The 19,187-nt window shown below is 31.0% G+C and overlaps 1 protein-coding gene across 5 annotated transcripts in view; it reads right to left on the reverse strand.

Annotated features, from left to right (window-relative positions):
- Nucleotides 1–19,187, reverse strand: part of LOC106459808 (cAMP-specific 3',5'-cyclic phosphodiesterase 4C-like) — a 130,061-nt gene that overhangs the window by 27,024 nt on the left and 83,850 nt on the right. For 3 of the 5 annotated variants that reach the window (XM_022386354.1, XM_013919470.2, XM_022386353.1), the window contains exons 3-12: nucleotides 15,081–15,185; nucleotides 12,324–12,382; nucleotides 11,578–11,690; nucleotides 9,279–9,369; nucleotides 8,122–8,309; nucleotides 7,289–7,387; nucleotides 6,262–6,423; nucleotides 3,335–3,434; nucleotides 1,582–1,736; nucleotides 1,087–1,209 (exon numbers count right to left, since the gene is read on the reverse strand). In XM_022386354.1, coding sequence (XP_022242062.1) covers nucleotides 1,087–1,209; nucleotides 1,582–1,736; nucleotides 3,335–3,434; nucleotides 6,262–6,423; nucleotides 7,289–7,387; nucleotides 8,122–8,309; nucleotides 9,279–9,369; nucleotides 11,578–11,690; nucleotides 12,324–12,382; nucleotides 15,081–15,185 — 1,195 coding nt within the window. Of the gene's footprint in view, nucleotides 1–1,086; nucleotides 1,210–1,581; nucleotides 1,737–3,334; nucleotides 3,435–6,261; nucleotides 6,424–7,288; nucleotides 7,388–8,121; nucleotides 8,310–9,278; nucleotides 9,370–11,577; nucleotides 11,691–12,323; nucleotides 12,383–15,080; nucleotides 15,186–15,840; nucleotides 16,378–19,187 lie in introns of all 5 variants that reach the window. The other 2 variants (XM_013919472.2, XM_022386355.1) reach the window with 1 other exon arrangement.

Genomic DNA, 19,187 nt, shown 5'->3' on the forward strand with positions numbered 1-19,187 from the left:
GAATTGTCGGGAGATGACTAGATTGGGGGTAGTCTGATATATATAAGATGGTCACAACGTGATGGGACAATGTGTAGAAGGTAATGAGTAATTGAACTGCAGTCAGAGAGTATTGTTGAACAGAGCACGTGAGACGTTCGTTGTAGCGCGACTGTTGAAATTAAGTGTATCACAAAGTTATATTCAGAAAGAATAAACCAGCTTTATTTTAGAAAGGACTTGTATTGCTAAAGTTTCGTCAGAACGAAGTTACGGAAAATTAACTAACGAACGGAGGCGTAACAATAGGTTTGTTGAATGATCAATCAGGTTTCTTTAATCCAAATTTTTTTTTCTCTTCTAGCTGTTCTAATAATTTGAAGTTGTTGACTTAGATGTTTAATGTACGTCTAGAGTACTTGGTATGTATAAAGTTTTATATTTAAGTAATCATTAATTTGAATGAAGAGACAGCCATTTTTGAACTATGTGTGCCTACTGAAAAAGAAGGCATGTGTACATGTATGTTGAATGATAAGTGTGTTTGTTAAACGTATGCAACACCATTATTCTTTAAACTGCAAAACCTGTTTAGAGAAACTTATAATGCTGTTTTGTACCACAGACCCTTAGATCATATTTATAACTGTATTACATCCTTTAAAATTAAGCAAAAGTATACAGGTCACAGGAATAGTATATCATCAGTTTACATATCAAAAGCTTGTATTCTCAGTGTACAGAAGAAAGAGCAAGCTAATATTCTAACCGAACAACACTGTTGAATTGAAATATTAGGTTATTCTCGTATCCAGTACCGGATTAACACATAGACCATCCAGGTTTGGGACCCAGCTATACAGGGGCCCTGCCAGCCACCCAAGTAAAAAAAATATGGTTTGTAAAACTAGCAGAATGGAGGCAAGAGTGAGTCATTATTATTTCCAAATATTACCTGGGCCTAGGACCCCACTAAACCTTATTCCAGCCATGCTCATGTCACTCTCTACAAGGTTTATATTTATACTCATTACTTTAGTGTAATGATCATGACTTTTTTCTTCTGAAAACTGGGATCCTAAGAATAGCAAATAAGAATTAACCTACTTGGATCCTTTCTGTGTAGTTGTTGAGAAGTACTACTCCTGTTCCAGAAACTTTCTTTGTTTCCACCATGGTTTTTAAATCAGCAAGTAGGCTCATGTGCTTGGACATATCAGTGGCAAGAACCTGTGGGATTCAAAGGCATATGCATTACTAATAAAAATTTTATTTAGATAAAAAAAAACACACACACTATAAAATCATGGCATAAAACAGAGTTTTTTATTTCTTAAGATAGTGTCACATAATTCATCCATTCGTCCATCTCCTTTGTGATGGCCTGTATTAAAGAGCCCTAGAACTTTGCTATGAAAACAAAATGCTGTTTGGAAATCTTTTCATTGCGTCTTTATGAACATACTGTAGATAACAACTGAAAACTATACACTGTTGAAGTCAAATGACACATTTCAGTAATCTCAACAAGCGGGATGGTGACTCCAATAACTATTAACAGAATTTTAATGTCAAATAGTTATACATTACTATATAGCTTACCATGTCTATTGAAACCTTCCTGAGTGTCTGTTGTTGCTTTTTGTTGAGGCTCTCAAAAATGTTACAATTTTCATCTTGTAACAGCTTAAAAGCAACAGCTAAAGAGTGGTTCTCCAAGACAGACTCATCATTGTACATTATTGCCAGTTCAGACACTGGATAAAAAAACATACATAAAATAGTTGCAAGTTATTACTGTACTCAGCTTTTAAAAAGGGAAACAAAAGGAAATTAATTAATGGCTTCAGTTTCACTGTAGATTACTGGAAAAAGATATATGATATATATTTGTAACATAAAGTCAGTTTTTACAGTTTCTTTTTATCATAACATATTACAAAAGTGTTACATATGTCAGATATATAAACAAAATATGTAATTCATCATTTTCAAAATCAATGAGAAATAAACCAATTAAACCTTAAAATTTTTAAGGGAATTTATAATTATTATTAACATTCATATGAATTATTAGTTTTTAAGTGATAATATACAATTAATGAACAAAAACATTAAAACTTTCTCAAAATTTCAACTAAAGTTTAGCAGAGCAAATTTAACATAAAAACAACTGACCGTAAATAATAATTTCTAAGTCAGCAACGTTAGACTATCATTCTATCTAAATTAAGTACTATAATTTGCGTTATTGAAAAACTGAAGATTGAGCAACATATTCCAGTTACATAATGTTGTAGTTGATAAACAGAAAGTACAATAGATTAGGACTGTATCAGCTTTTTAATAGAGTATGGCTATGTATCTAAGAAAACAATAATTACTTAGACTTATTGCTTAAGATTATAAAGTATGGACTAACCAGAAAAGACTGGCTTATTATAATGGTTCAAAATCAACAAAGAAGTTTAAAAAAACATTTGAGGTTAATTGTATTTGAGTTAAAAGCAATTCAACCTGGCTACTAGCCAAAACTAAGCACTGACAGGTGACACAATTTCATGAAGATAGGCTTTAAATACTGTATTCAAACAGCATAAAATATTCTAGGAATTACTGATGAAACAGAAATGGTAATTAGAACAAGCAATCTTACACACTTTAAGTTTTGGAACACACCCTATAAATATTTTTTTGTGTTTTTATTCCATATTATTGTTAAAACATAGAAGATGCAGATTATTGATAATAATAATAAGAATCTACTCCACTACACACGAGCAGCTTACTACTAGAGTAAGCATGTTTATAAATAATGACTATTCACTCCATATGAAACTGCACACCATTTCAATTCTAGAACAAATAAACAATAAATCGTTTGTTTTAAAACTTCAGATTGGTGCTTAATTAATTATGAATCCTCTTTTCACACCACTATTTCTAACCATATAAATTTTTAATTAGGTGAGAAATACCAACTATGTAAGAGCTAATATGAAAGAATTAGCACAAATTATCAACAAAAAATGAGTCGATTTCAAGAGACCCAGATGATTGAGTGCTTTTCAATAATTGACTATTCTTCTCTTGAAGGAGATCTTTTGAAGTATGTAAGAAGTGTAGACAAGAAGGAAAAAAACTTGACAAGAGTTAATCAACTTACACATACTAATATGAAAAGGTATCAAATAAAACAGGTAAACAATTCCTGCCTAAAAATTAAAATTCTACAAAGTTCTGGCCAGAAAAATGTAAAGTACCAGAAAAACAAAACAGTTATCAACATTAACTTATTATTGAACAAAGAAAAAAGAAAAAAAAAAAGAAGAAGTCAAATTGTTGGCCAACTTACATGTATTGACTAGATATTGATTGGTTACTCCTGGATGATCCACATCATGAATAGCAGCAGCAAACAAAGCAGCGAGTATTTCAAGGTCCATAAACACAGACTAAGGGATAAAAAAATAGGTCAACTATATAAGGCTAAAAATCCAAAATGTAAAGACAAATAAAACAGAACATAAAAACTACATATACATATCCCTATAATAATTGGTTCAATCAGTACAGAATAAATTGGTGCTATTGATTAGGGCAGTGATGTATCTTTTCATGTCAAGATATGGAACCTTAGCTTAGATGATATATGAACTTCCCTTAAAGACTACATGTAAGTAAATATTATCTTTTCTTGTATTAACTGTCTTTAAGCTTTATTATATTTCTGTAATGGTTTCAACTAGTGGCTGGGTTCTTTTGGATTATTCAATAAAAAGAATGATGAAAAGTTCAGTCCACTTAATGATGATAAAAACATTTAATTTTTTTAACTTTCATATCACTAATTCTTTGTTAAAATACAAAAACAATATTCACAGCACTGGACTAAATCATGAATTGATTACTCATTAGTTGACTAACAAACTTTGTAACTCAGTAGCTCACTCTAGCCTAACTTACTTTTTATGTCTGAAACTTTTCCCTAAGTTCAGAAATGAAATCCATGACCATCATGTTACATTAAACTTCATTCTAACTAAACAGCTACACAAATTAAAAACATGGGCTACAGTAATATATATATATATCAGTCAGTAATATGTGAAAACAAGTAATATTCAGGTAGCACTTAATATTTAGAGCACCTAAGGTTGGAACAATGAAAATGTAAACTTTATATCAAAACCCCCTGTGCAAATGTGAGGCTTGAGAGTAGACACAGTCCACCTATTTTTTGGAAGTGTGCACTGACACCATCCATTCACTGTTTTTGGGAAAATGCCATTTTTCATACTTCAATTTGCACTGTTATTTGTTTTGAATAGTAGTTTTGGAAGGTTTGAAAATTCCTACTTTAACTTCTCACTGGGTAACCCCCATACAGTCCACTCACAATTAATTGTAGGAGTATTTGTTTGTTTGTTTTTGATTTCACGCAAAACTACACTAGGGCTATCTGCACTAGCTGTCCCTAATTTAGCAGTGTAAGACTAGAGGGAAGGCAGCTAGTCATCACCACCCACCGCCAACTCTTGGGCTACTCTTTTACCAACAAATAGTGGGATTGACCATCACATTATAATGTCCCCACAGCTGAAAGGACGAGCATGTTTGGTGTGACATGGATTTGAACCCGCGACCCTCAGATTACGAGTCGAGTGCCTTAACCACCTGGCCATGCCGAGCCTTGTAGGAGTATAACCATGAATTCTACTGTGCACCATTTGACAGAATTCACCTCAAAATTTGACTGTTTTATTTCAAACTCAGTAAAATAGTTAAGTGTATCATAATGAAAGAATAATTTTCTAAAAATCTATATGTATGTTTTTAATTTGTTCTTAAATGAGGAAAATGTTTTGGTTAGTTTTAATAATCAACTTTGAAAAAGTAAAGTTATTCTAAGAATACTAAACATAGTAAGTTATCATTTGCAGAAAAATGTGATTCATTTCAGTCTAAAATAATCCTCAATTGCACACCTGTCTATGAAATTATGCTTACTTAATTTTCGAACTGCTTATGCAATTTTTTAAAAAGCAACTTCAAATTTTCAGGTAGGCTTTTGATTTTCATTGAATATAAACTAAAAATAAAATAAAAATGAGGAGGCCACAAAAATTTTAGGTTAAAAGGTATTTTGGGCTTTCAAGTTTTACTGAAATGATATACATGTACTTGAAAATTAGTACAAACATGTAGGGAGCCATTCAGGACAATAATATAAGTTCAGATCTTAGAAATATTATAATTTGAGCCCCATATAAGGGTATAAAGGGTTCTGAGGAATCTCAGGGCTGGATTCACAAACTTAAATAAAAATTGTATATTTAAGAAATTTTTCAAAATTAGTGTCTATGATAGTTTTTCAGAATTTCTACATCCCATTCCTTTCATATGGGAGATCAAATTTTTGGGGGGAATAGAGGTCTCAGAAGTAGCTGCAGAGTTTGGTTTGAAAATTGAGTCATTATAGAAAAGGTGTGAAAAATAAAAATCGTTTGGGCATTTCTTGTTGTCCATAGATTTTATCAGGTAATTTACCTGTGTGTTTGAACTTGTGTTTCATTCAGTCTGTCTGGCTTGCTATTTACATGAACATAAATTACCCCTGCAAACTTTTCTCCAGCTGAGGTATTGTAGTTAATTATTAATGTGCATACAATTATACAAAATTCGGAGAAAATTTAAGTACATATGTGAAATGATTGTTAAACATGAAGATGTTGATTAAAAATAATTAACTGTTTTAAGAAGTTTGTAATTTAGTCTACAGAATGACTGTTTAAAGTAACTGAGCCATGTTCACTAACAAACTGTAAAAAGTTACATGAATTAATTTCTATATACATATTTTTTAATATCATCCATGATGTTCCTCTCACCTCAGATTATACCCCCCCCCCAAAAAAAAAAATTAATTCAAAGAGTATTTTGAATATTTAAAACATGTTTTATTTGACATTGTCAATAAGTTTTGAAAAAACTTTTATCAAAAAAATCTATAAAAAGAAAAGTAAATCACAGGAATTCAGATTTGAACACTGAATTTATAGAACAACATATGGTGATTAGGTCACACTGGCTTATTTGCACATTGGATGGGAATTTCTGGATCTGATCGTTTCTGAGATATCTGTGTTAGTTTCATTTCACAAACCTGATCCATTCAAAAGTTTAAATATTGTTATTTTCTGTAGCTTTATGTGTGAAAAACAATCCAGTTACATCCTAAAAGAAAATAATTATATAAAAAAATCACTAGAGTATACTTACATCAAATGCAGGGGAGAGTAGCAGAACATTGACTGACTGAGTTACATCAGCTGCATGAATGCTGTTATGATATGGGACTTTGAGGTAATGGTCTTCCAGAGTCAGAAGAAAATTAATAAAAGTTTTTGCTGGAATCTTGAAGGTATTCAATAAATCTCTGTCCTTTATAAAATAAAATATTAAAAGTTATATTATTTTTATTGAAAAAAAGCTAAGAACAAAAGATCAGAAGTTATACTTGCACACAGACAATGATAAAACAAAATTACAACTATAATAGTAGTGTCAGACTGGTGCACAGAATAATAAAAAATAAACGAATACATCATTATTTAGAAAAATCTTTGTTTTATCCTTCAGAGACTGTTGCATTTGTTAGCAATAACTAAAGTCCATACAATGTGTATTTCAGTACCTCTGAAACTCAATCTGCACGCATGAGACAGCAGAGTTCTTCACTAACGATGAAAAGAAACAGACTAATGGATCAAATTTAAAAATGATTTTAAAAAGTTCACATTAATGAAAGTAACCACAGTTTCACTAATATTACAATGTTTAATGTAATGATAAGAGTGTAATACAGGAGCCTGAAACCCTTAAGATACATTTATTACATGTTCTGAGAACAAAAAAAAAGCTTTTACAGATCTAGGTTCTCCTCAGCTTGTACACTGATTATTGTTTTAGGAATCTTGAATTAGACTAAATCAACTATGCTCTCTCTCTCATACACACATGTAATATATAACAAATACTGACTAACAACAAAAATATTAAATCTCTTGTAGCATTTTCAAGTGTATGTTAATGCACAGTATTCTACATCGCCATTGCAAAAAGAAAAAAAAAAATTGTGAAAAAATTGCATTATGAAAAGCTACAATCCTGGCTACTGATACCATATCATTACATTCAATGCTTTTTGTAAATAACTGACCATTAAGATTCAGTGGTGTTACCATAGTCACAAGCATGAAGTATGAATATATAAAATACAAATAATATTGTAGAAATGAATACTCACTCTAAAGATTGTATATGTCACAGCTGTAAGAGGACGATGTGTAGAATACTCTGTTATTCCAAAAATGTCTACTCCCCACTTATTTGTATCTTCAAGAAGCTGTGAAAGAGAAAAATGAACAACTGTTATGTTTTGTAAAATAAAACATTCAAGCCGAATATCATACACTTTTACAATTAATGTTACAAATACGTTAATACCAATAATTATATTTTTGGTGTTGAAAATTCTCAAGTGCTAACTTTATGAAAAATAATTTTCATTAATTGAGTTTCCTAAACATTTATGCAAATAACCGTACCCACTTACACAGCAACTACAATTCTTACACAGACTTTTCATTTTAGGGTTAGATGCAAAACTCAAAAATGTATTGTGTATTTGAAGGATTATCAGAAAGTTGTTGAGATGCTCCCTTGCAGTTACAAGCATCCTTTCGCAGTCATTAGTGTTACATAGGTAAGTGTCAGGTGCAGGGGAATGGGACGAGGACATTGAAAAACTTTTTAATTGTTCAGTTTGTAGTGCCTGTTGTTTTAAATAAAAGTAGATTATTTTTCCAGTGGTAAACTTACAAACACACTATTTACATTCTGATAGTATCTTAGCTCAGACAGTCTTTTTCTTCGATAACAGTATATGTGTAAAAATTATCTTTCAAAAATAACCTTATATATATATTTTTGATGTACATTTTACAATCAGTATCTTTTTTAAATACTTTTAAGCTGTATGCTTATTATAACACTAATCACACTGAGCAATTTGATCATATTTGCTTTCTTAACGTTTTTCTCCAATATGACTTCAGAGGTAATAATTAAGTGAATTACCTCTCCTAGCTCCTCTTCGTGTGGTGTTTCTACCCCATATTTTGGTAACTTTGTGAGGCTATTTGTGTGACACAGAGGCTTTTTAATCCCAGAGATCTGAGACATTGCAATCCCTGCCTTGTGCTGGGGTCGTTGGCTGTGATGTACATCTACAGTCTTTGTTGGAATATCGAGGTCTTGTTGCTTATCTGAAATTAGATGCAAGAAATAACTATTACTACAGACTAACCTAAAAACTAAGTATCACTTTTAATAAACCTTTTGATAAGGAAAAACAAACTAAAGCCTATCAGTGTTATGAAAGTTTTGTACTAGATATTATCATTATGTTTGACATATTGAGTGTAATATATACTTAAATTTGCAATTACATTAAAAACTTACAAGTTTCCAACCTCAGAAATACAGTAAAAACAAAAGAAAACAAAAAATTTAATATTTGTTGATAGAAATGGCCATAAAAAAGTCAAACATTTTCTAACCTAAAAATTAGATTCTGTGACCATTAGAGCCTTTGTTTCTTCTTTATGACAATTAATACCAGGGATATGTGTATCAAAGTTTTTCAATCTGCAGTTTAGTTTACATAATCATGATAAGATAAGGAGAGTAGCTATTTTACAATGTAATGTAAGTTTATTTACTTATGAGCTGCTAAATTTATTGTAAATTCCTTTATTTAAATACCCTTTTCTTTTACTTTAGAAAGTATAATGCCTAATAAGGACTTAGCTGCCTAACAGCTGTTATCCAGACAAGGATGGGGGGGGGTTAATTCTGTAATATGGTCAGCTAGCCTATTTACAGATTTTGTTCATGAGCTGAGGACTTTTATCACCAAATTAAGGACATATATAAGTACATATTCAATAATTATATAATATGATTTACCCTTAAGTAATATGATCAAGTGTAAATACTTGTGAGGGCTTGATTAAACTGTATTAATTAATGTTTTAAATACACGTTTGTTTTTCAATCTGACACAAGGTGGCTTTATTAAAAGGGAAAAAGTAAGTTAGGACTAAACAGAAAAAAAAAGTTTAAGGAACAAATTGATTTGACAAAATTCAACTGAATGTTTCTAATAGTGCAAAAATAATTATTTATACACAATGTGCTGGCAATCTTAAGTGTTTAAGTGATGCTAAACTTACCTAGAAATGTACTGAAGATGTATTCTGAGATCTGACTCCCTGATTTAGATTCTGAGAAATGGCTGAGCTCCTTGTTTAACATCCTTCTGAACTAAAAAACAAAAAATAATTTTAAAACAGTTCTAGAACCAATACAGTGAAGTTTATCAAGATCTCAATCCAGTATTGTCTTAAATAGATATATTTTCTGTACAATAAATTCCAGGTGTATGCAGGTGTATATACAATAAGAATGTAATCTTGTCTTCATCAGAGAAGATATTCAATTGTATTTTGCAAAGCAAAGAAGAAGATCCGTGGAAAGGGGAAGAAGTACTGGTACAAAATGCAAAACCTGCCATAACTCCCATACAACGACGAGTAGAAAGGTGAAACTTTGCATGTAACTGTGCAATGAACTAGTGAACCTACATTCCAAATTTGGTGAAGATCCATCAATTCAGTACCCTGTGGTAGCAAGAAATCGACAAACAAGTAGTAACAAAAAACTTCGCTGCAGTGCACTTACGCATGCAGGGAAGCCAATAAACTAGTAACAAAAAACGACCACAAAAATCGCAAAACTAATAATACAAAATACATCCCTAACTAAAAGTTATACATTTTGCAGATGTATGTCAGAACTGTTTGTAGCTTTCTAAGCATCTTGACTTTTGAAATTATATTTGTAATTTATTACAGGCTTTATCTACCAGAAAATTGCATACTTATAACATTTCTGATCAAACATTTTTTATTCTCTAAAAGACAAACAAGCCACACTAAAAACCATGTCTCACATAGTATTGTATCATTTCTGGATTAACAAGACAGATCATCACAGTCATTATGTATACAATTTTAGAGAATACATGTCTGCACCTCCTACACGTCTGTATGTCCAAATTATTTGTTGGTAATTTAAGTATCTTTACTGTAGATAAAGCAATATGGAACTTCATCTGTCTATCAACATAAAATCATGCATTAAAGAAAATTACAAAATATGAATAGACAGAATAGTGGATATGATAATTTTAGTTTTAACAGAGTTCTGAGGGACAAAAATTCTGCTGTCTCTTCCTTCAAAATATACCCATTCAACATTAGCTTAAAATAAGCTATATCATGGAACAATGTTAGTTAATTATAATTCTGTTAACTCTTTAACTAAAAAAATCTTATAAATTAACATCTTTTGACATTGCATAGAGAATCATTCATTGATCATTATTATGGGAATATGATGACACATGGAAATTCTAGAAGATTAAGAATGGAAAGCAGAATTTTAACTGATGATAAGGCTAAACAAACAATATTAATCAATCTTTTAAGCACAATGTTCAGACAATGAGGTATCAATAACCATATCTCTATAATCTTATTGGTGAAAATACTTTCAAACCCTATTAAATTTCTAATTTATCAGTTGTTTGATTTAGCTTTCCCTATCTTAATAGAGGTAGTTAACTATTTCTCGTCTTTTTTTATGGCTGAAAATGTATGAAGCATATACTTCAACCATATCAAAATAAAATATACTTATATTGTTTTCAGAGAAATAGTATTTCTATTTGAATTAATATTTTCTAAATGCTTACTCACTATCATGTACACACCTTTGGCAGGTAAGTTTATCATATAGTTTCTGCACTTTTATTAGGATTTTTTTTTATTCTTGAAATGTATTTTGTGTGCCTTAATGTTGTATATTTGGTGGTGATAAAAACAATTATCACATCACAGATGACACTAAAGCAAATTGTACTATTTATTTATTTTTTTTAAAAGTATTATCAATCTGAATTCAATCTCTCAGGGCACAAAACCAAACAATTTATTTGAAATAACTAGGGATTACCAAAGAGTGGATAACCACTGGTTCAAACTCAAGTCAGGAAACTAGATTTATGATATTCCTTTTATCCATAAATACTAGTTCAAGCTTTAGTTTTGTTTGTTCTCAGAAAACATTGTGGTTGGTAAAAATCTAGAAGAATAAGATAGTGCTCAATCTGTAAAGGAAATATTTTGCTTATATATTTTTTGGGGAACTTAATCTATACCTTTTATTCTTATATTTTATTGGTCTTTTTTTTTACTGTGATGTATGCTTTCATGTTGGTTTTCTTCATATTCAAATTCATACTTTTATAGATCAATTTGATTACATTATTCCAAAGAAATGGAAGTTTCATATTGCCTATATTTAACACTAGTATGTTTACAATATTTTGATAATGCTGCCTTTGAGCTTTTTGCTATTCTGTACGTGAATTTGCATTTTTAGCCTATCTTTTAGAAACAATATACATACCTTACAAGATGCCATGTCTCCCACAGACCTGTGTGCTTGTATTGTCTCTAGCTGGTCTAAACACCAGTCAAACTCGTCAAGAGTTTCTATTGCTAACTTTGCATACTGTTCCTCTAAAAATATTCAAATTATTTTTAAAAATTTCTCATTTTAAAAACCTTACTCAGCACAAGTTATAACATAAATTAATTTGCATTCAAAGATCAAATAACTGTTCTGTCAACCTTATATTTACAACTCTTTTATATATATATAGTAACATGATACTAGATTAGAAGCAAATACTTTGTATGGTTTTATCTTTCTTTCATTCAAGTAGATTACCAGCCTTTCAATATTTCTATTTAAATATCATGCTGAAAAGGTGCCAAGTTATTATAAAGTATAAGATGAGAATCTCAAGATTGGTTCAAGACATTGTTTATATATTTACTGGTAAATTCACATAAACAAATCCATCAACCTTCAATATATAGTAACAGGTAAAAATAAACAAAAGATAGAACTGTTACTTACCATTGAAGATGTTTATACACAACTATTCTTTAGTAACATGAACATCTGAACAGTAAAACACAACACTGAATAAAATGGAAATCAATTACCGTAACGGCCCTAAATTCATATCACATAAATAGTTACAACCAAAGTCTTGGTACAAAGGAGTCGAGTTTTAGATTCATGTACTTTATTTATTGGTTTTTGTAATAAATCTGATAACTAAACACTTTCAAGTATTGACTCACCTGTAAGCTGTTTGTTTGACACTGATGCGGAGTTATTGCTTGGTGAGGTCCTTCTTGACCTGAGGATAGAAATACATTAAAACTAATAATGATCAACAGAACATACAGTGAATAATAAGTACATTGTTTTGACAGCCACATATAGAATACTTTATCTGAACTTCTGTTCTCAGCCAGTTTCTAAGGCATGGTAATTAACATCTAAAAACACATAACAAGATCATTTAAATGTAACAGTATAAATTATAAAACTCAATAATACTTTAAACATCAAAATTCATAAGGTGATGCCACTGTAAAAATTAGATAATATATTGAAAGAACATAATCTTTCTGTAAACACCACTATAAATATATGGACAGAATAAATTCTAGAAGATTCTCACAAGATGGTATACTACTAAGTGCAGTAACTTTGTTGTGAAAGATCACTACAATATCTCTTAGTTGAGTATCTTCTGCTTGTTCATGGTGCACATCTAGCCTAGTAACTACTCCACTGTGTGTATGTGATGAGCTTCATTACACACATTTTATCACACCCTGCCTTTTAGGCCATTTCACAAATAGTAGCAAGTCATTCACATGCTTGGCATACTTTTCACCAGAAACTGTCAGCACTGTTTATTATGAATTGCTGAGTGTGTAGGCCACTTATTTTGAGTCCCATTTCTTACCAAGATGAGCAACATAAATAAATTATCCAAATCAGTCATTATGTATAAAAAAAATTAAGATTAAATTGGTCAATTAAATGCATAGTAATATATACACTCTATTATATATTGTCTGCTAATGATCTTGTATATTTTTTTATCATTTGTGCAGCTCTTCTGTTATTATTTAGCTCATCTGGCAGGAAAATCATAAATGTACCCAAATATTTGAATAATAAATGTTTCCTATTAAAGTTTTTCTTCATTACCCATTTAAGCCGTCTCCAGCCATTATTAGTCTCAAAGTGGGTTCCTCGTCATCGAAAATGTTTCCTATGCTACTTATGGATAACTAATAAAATATTATAATAAAAAATACTAATTAGGGAATTTTATCTTAATATATATATAAATGACTACCTGATATATTGTTTCTAAGGTTATTACCAACCCTTCAGGTTTTTAAATATACCTGTGGAGACATTTCCACATTTCATTTACATACCTTTTGAGAAGAAATGCAATACTCAGCCATTTTATTCATGGAAACTTAAATAAATTTCATGAAAAACAATTACATAGCCTAAAATACCAGTTAGTTACGATAAGGTTATTTCCATAGTAAACTGGTTTATTTGAAGGTTAAACATTACAACTGAATGCTACTATAGGTTGGTTGTTTTGATGCTACTGCAAATGACTGCACATCTCCCTTAAAATTTCAAATCTTCTGATGTAAACTACTTTGTATTGAATATTCTTACTATAAATCTGAAAACTGTCCACAATTGCATAATTTAGTTTTACTGCTGAATATGATTTATTATTAAACAGCTTGGCTTATTGTTGAAAACTGTCTACAATTAAATAATTTACTTTTACTGCTGAATACTGTTTACTGTTAATCAACTTGGCTTTGATATTGAAGACCATTTCCTGTTAAATATTCTACTGCTTATTATTTTATTTTTTAATAAAAACAAAGCCCTATTATTGAATAATTCAATTCTGCTGTTGAAGATTGTCAAGTATTTAGTAATTCAGCTTTTATGCTAAAAATAAAAAACTAAGTTTTACTATTCAATTTAACATATTTCTAAATATTGAAAATTCTCTTAGTTTTATTGTTGAAATTGTGGACTATTATACAGCTCAGCTCTATTATTACTAGGAATGCAGTTATTGTTGGAAGATTGTCTAATATTATATATTTTAGTTCTATTGTGGAAGATTGTCTATTGTTAAGCAACTGAGTTCTGATGTTTAAAATTATATACAGTTGAATATTTAATTCAACTCTGATGTTGAATATTGGTTAATCAGTATTCAAGTATCTGAGTATGATTTTGAAAAACTGTTATTTGTTCAAGACTATTTAACACTGACATACTATGGAATATTACAATTAAGTCAAAATCATGATGATGAACACATCACTGATAAATAATATAGTAGTATTTATACAGGACTTCTACTACCAGTTTCAAACCGACATTTTACCCTTAGTCTTGGTCATAAACTTCAATATATCGTTTCAGCTTTTAACTCTAAACAATTCTACACGTATCTAAACTTGGTGAAACCTATAAAAACTTTGAAAAATGTATGACTTATCAGAGTTTATTAGCCTTTTTTTTATGACGTCTTTAGAAATTTACTCAAATATTTTGTACAGCCTAGTGTATTCTATCACAAACGAAGAAACATCGAGAAGATCAAGGAAAAGATTACTATTTTTGCGTCAAGAAACAGTATATGATAAATGGTGTGTCAACCAATCTGTTCTTTCACAATTAGTTATCTCTTAAGAATCACTGTTTAAAATTGTTTTATGGTTCCACCTCGTATGAATAAATAATATTTATTGGAGAACCACGTATTATATCATACTGAAACTTGAACTAATAAACTCATAAAAATATGAATGTAATATTAATATTTAATAAATTTTATTATATTTTACTATAGCATACATAATTGCAGAAATTGCTTTTAGAGTTATCCAAAAGATGGCGCGACAATACACTAGCTCTCTCCCCTGTCTTCCTTTTTTTCCAAGAGGTCTATAACGTAAATCGGTAATTCTTGGTTATTTACTTACTTGCTCGCTGGAACCTTAGCAAGCGTAATGTAGTTATTCCGTACATTTCTTAAACTTTGAAGAATTTGAGCAAATGGTGTTACAATTAGATCTTGGTCTCCATGTCTGTAAGAAAAACAAAATATGTAAGTTCTAGCAGTACAACTATTCAGTTTAAATGCAGTCAATAAAATATGGTTGCTCAGTTTAGCACTAAATTAGTCTATTTGAGTGTAACTAAGATGACACAATTAAGCCAAATTAAAATATATATTACAGATGAAAAGATCGCTGTTTTTCATAAGAAAACAATTTTTCATATAACACTGTTAGCATAATAAATGGAGTGATTTGCCCCAGAAACAAACGTAAATAAACTGATAAATGTATGTTAAGGATTAAACCCGAAACACTTAAACAAAAAAGTTCGCTATAAGTTTCTTGTCAATATGACTAAAATAATGATACCTCCACAGATTGGTTACAATGTATTGCACTCTCTGACCAGTGTTGGTTAAGGTGTGACCTGGAAATGGTAAAATTATGTGGTAACTGTATTATTAAATGTTTGCTGGAGAACACGTTACAGATATAGAGTTACTACGTAACTAAACGGAACGTTCTATAGTGGTCACACTTTTTGTCTTAGCCATTGTTACGTACTGGATATATATATATACACACACACAAAAAAAGAAGAAACTACAAAGTAGGTTGAGTTTAGTATTAAGCTATCTTAAATAAACTGTTAGTCTAGGACTAGAAGTTGATGTCAACATACCCTACGCTCCCTGTTATCTGGAGTAATTTTTCCCAGAAAGAGAAGCGATGCTTGACTCTCAGGATCCCAGTGCTGTAAGTGCGAGGAATATTTCCTTCTTTCTTTGGAGCTTCAGCCATCTCACATCATTAATGTGTACGTCTTCTCGGTCACAATATTTGTTTAAGCAGTTAATGTTCAAGCACTCACCGCACTAAGAACATAAAATATTTAACCATTTTTTGTCTCTTTTCAAATAAAAAATACTTCAAATAAGCATTTCTTCTCTAGGTGCTAACATCTGTTCTAGCTAAATCTTCTTCTGGAGCCTTTCCAACCACTACTACAGCGTTACCCGAGGGCAGAGAAAAAGAAATGAACAGAATTCGAAGTACTAGCGTTCCACGAGGACTACACGCTGACTAGGGTTCAGTACCTCACTGTATGTTTCATCCTCCATCCGTAGGCAACAAAGTGTTTGCCTTACATCCCAGGCGGTGCAACGGTTATTGCGGATGAAGTTATTTCTAGTCTTATCCAACAACCCCCTCTTACGTGCTATTTATAAATACATGTTTATCCAAAAGGTTACTTACAGATTCTTAACTTTATCACAGTTTCACTACAGAGAAAGAAAACTTGAGTAGGCATCAAGAGTAAAAATACAGAAAGAGGATATTAAAACTAAATTAAACTTCGTACTCTAGTTATCGTTCTAGCTTAAGGAAAACCATTCTGTTGGTGTAAGCACATTCTTAGATCACTTAGTTTAGATTAGATCACCTAGTAAGCACATTCTTAGATCACTTAGTTTAACCGAATCGTCGGTTATAAAATTAAGAAATCTTTATTTATTTGTTTGTAGTTAAGCACAAAGCTACCTGTGCTCTGCCCAATACGGGTATCGAAACCCGGTTTCTAGCGCTTTAAGTCCTCAGACATACCCCTGTACCACTGGGGTCTAAGAAATCTTATCTTCAATCTTTGAAATATAAAATTATTCCTCAATGTAGAATATGAAGTAGTTGGTGATTGATGACACAGGCCTGCGAATTTCAACTTCATGAAAGTTGTTTTGCTTTTAATAACGATCTTCCATAATTCAGCTACACAGATTTCGAAAATAATATTCATTTTTTTCTCTATCACGTAAGGATTTTTAAAAATTGGAAATAAAAAAATCTTACTTAAATCAAATTAATATTTCGCTTCCCACAATGAACATTATTTACTTTTATGTTTGTTATGTCGCGGTTGGTCTAGAGAAATCTATAGCCAGTGGTTGTCAACATTTTAAGCATAACAAAATATGACCCGATTTCAATGAAAATGTTTCACATAAAAGTACATATGACGTTTTTTGAAAAATCTATACGTGATGGAGAAAAATGGATATCATTTTCGGATTCAGCGTACAGGAATTACTGTTGCACATGTACAAATTTCAAGACAATAAAACCATAGCAAGCCTGTGTGATTTGTCGCCAAAGTTGAAGGACAAAGAAAATATATGATTTAGTAGCTTTTATGGCGAAGGAATGTTTAGTTTTTATGTTGATGGTGATGAGTAATTTAGAAATTTGATAACTGTTGCATCACCTGTTACCTAGAGTAGTTGATCGTTGGAAGTAATGATTCATCTGAAGATAACCGAAATTTATTTTTCTTCTTAAGTGGACACTCAATGTTTCGCTTTACAGCTTCTTCAGGAGCGTTCCTCTAAAACACAAACCGTAATTGAGCTGTAAAACGAAACGTTGAGTGTCTAATTACAGGATGAAAGTAAACTTGGTGATATAAGATCGTTTAATATTAGTATTAAAATATGTTTATACTCCAATATATAGAAATTAAATAATAATATATTTTTATTTTTAAGACTAAATTTTCACCTTGAAATATGCACTTTGTCACGCGCAACTATTATACAACGTAACCTTATTGTTGAAGATAATGATTCGCCTATATTACTATGCTCATTGTCACAAGCAAACATTTGACAGAATGGCCTTATTGTTGGGGGTAATATTTCGTCTAGAGGATTGTGCATTGTTACACGCAACTATTAGACAGATATCATATTTATGGTGATAACTAATTATGCAAATATTTGATAATTGTTATACAGTTATGCAACATATTATTTTACTTTTTAAATAACTTGAATGTGAAGTTTGAGAAACACCAGATTTAAAGTTTATTAAGTAATATTTGATGTTTGTATTTATACAGTTTTTATTATAAGTGGGCCACAAGTAACTGATATTCAAGTGTTATTTTTCCATTGTGCCGACTGTTACTTGATACTGCAAACATATGAAAGGCATTTTAATTTCAGTTACTAAAACGATTTTACTTGTGTTAAAATGGCCCGGCATGGCCTGGTGATTAGGGCACTCGACTCGCAATCTACGGGTCACGGGTTCGAATCCCCACACTAAACATGCTCGCCCTTTCAGCCGTGGGTGCGTTATAATGTGACGGTCAATCCCACTATTCGTTGGTAAAAAGAGTAGCCCAAGAGTTCGCGGTGAGTGGTGATGACTAGCTGCCTTCCCTCTAGTCTTATACTGTTAAATTAGGGGCGTGTAGCTTTGCACGAAATTCAACAACAATAACAAACTTCTGTTAACGAGAGGGAAAACAGTCTTAAACTTTTTTTGGGAAGGATGTGAAAATCTTATTATTTCGATAGAATGGGAACTTATCCTTCCTGGAAGAAAATAAAATAAGTACAAAGTTACCCCTCGGAACGATACCGCTTTATATTTTCAAGAGAAAAAACTACTCTTTTTTTTTTTTTAAGGAGGAAGTGGGATTTTCTTACTTTTTCTTTGACGATTGGAATAATTTTATCATTAAAGGAGAGGTTAAAATATTTCATTTTTGAAATCTTCCATGGAGAAAAGACATTTTTCTGAAGAAGAAAATAACCCTGTTTCTGTAGATTACACAATCTTATACTTTTTGAAGGAGGAGGAAAAAAATCTTATCCTTTTTTGTGAATGATGAATCTTAATTTATGTAAAAGATAACTTTTTCTATATAAAAGAAAGCCTTTCTTATCGTGGAAAACGTAAAACTTCATTATCCCGGGCTGAAGAATGAAAATGGATTTCTCTGGAGAAGTCAATCTACTTTTTGTGTGGAAGGGGGTTGCAATGCTTTAATTTCTAGAGGGTGAGAATAAGTTTTAGATTTTTACACCATTCTGTTGAAAAAGTTTCTTTTAAAAGATGTTTGTTTGTTTGTTTTTGAATTTCGCGCAAAGCTACACGAGGGCTATCTGCGCTAGCCGTCCCTAATTTAGCAGTGTAAGACTAGAGGGAAGGCAGCTAGTCATCACCACCCACCGCCAACTCTTGGGC

Source organism: Limulus polyphemus, unplaced genomic scaffold (assembly GCF_000517525.1).
Source record: "Limulus polyphemus unplaced genomic scaffold, Limulus_polyphemus-2.1.2 Scaffold663, whole genome shotgun sequence".
Classification (NCBI taxonomy): Eukaryota; Metazoa; Arthropoda; class Merostomata; order Xiphosura; family Limulidae; genus Limulus; species Limulus polyphemus.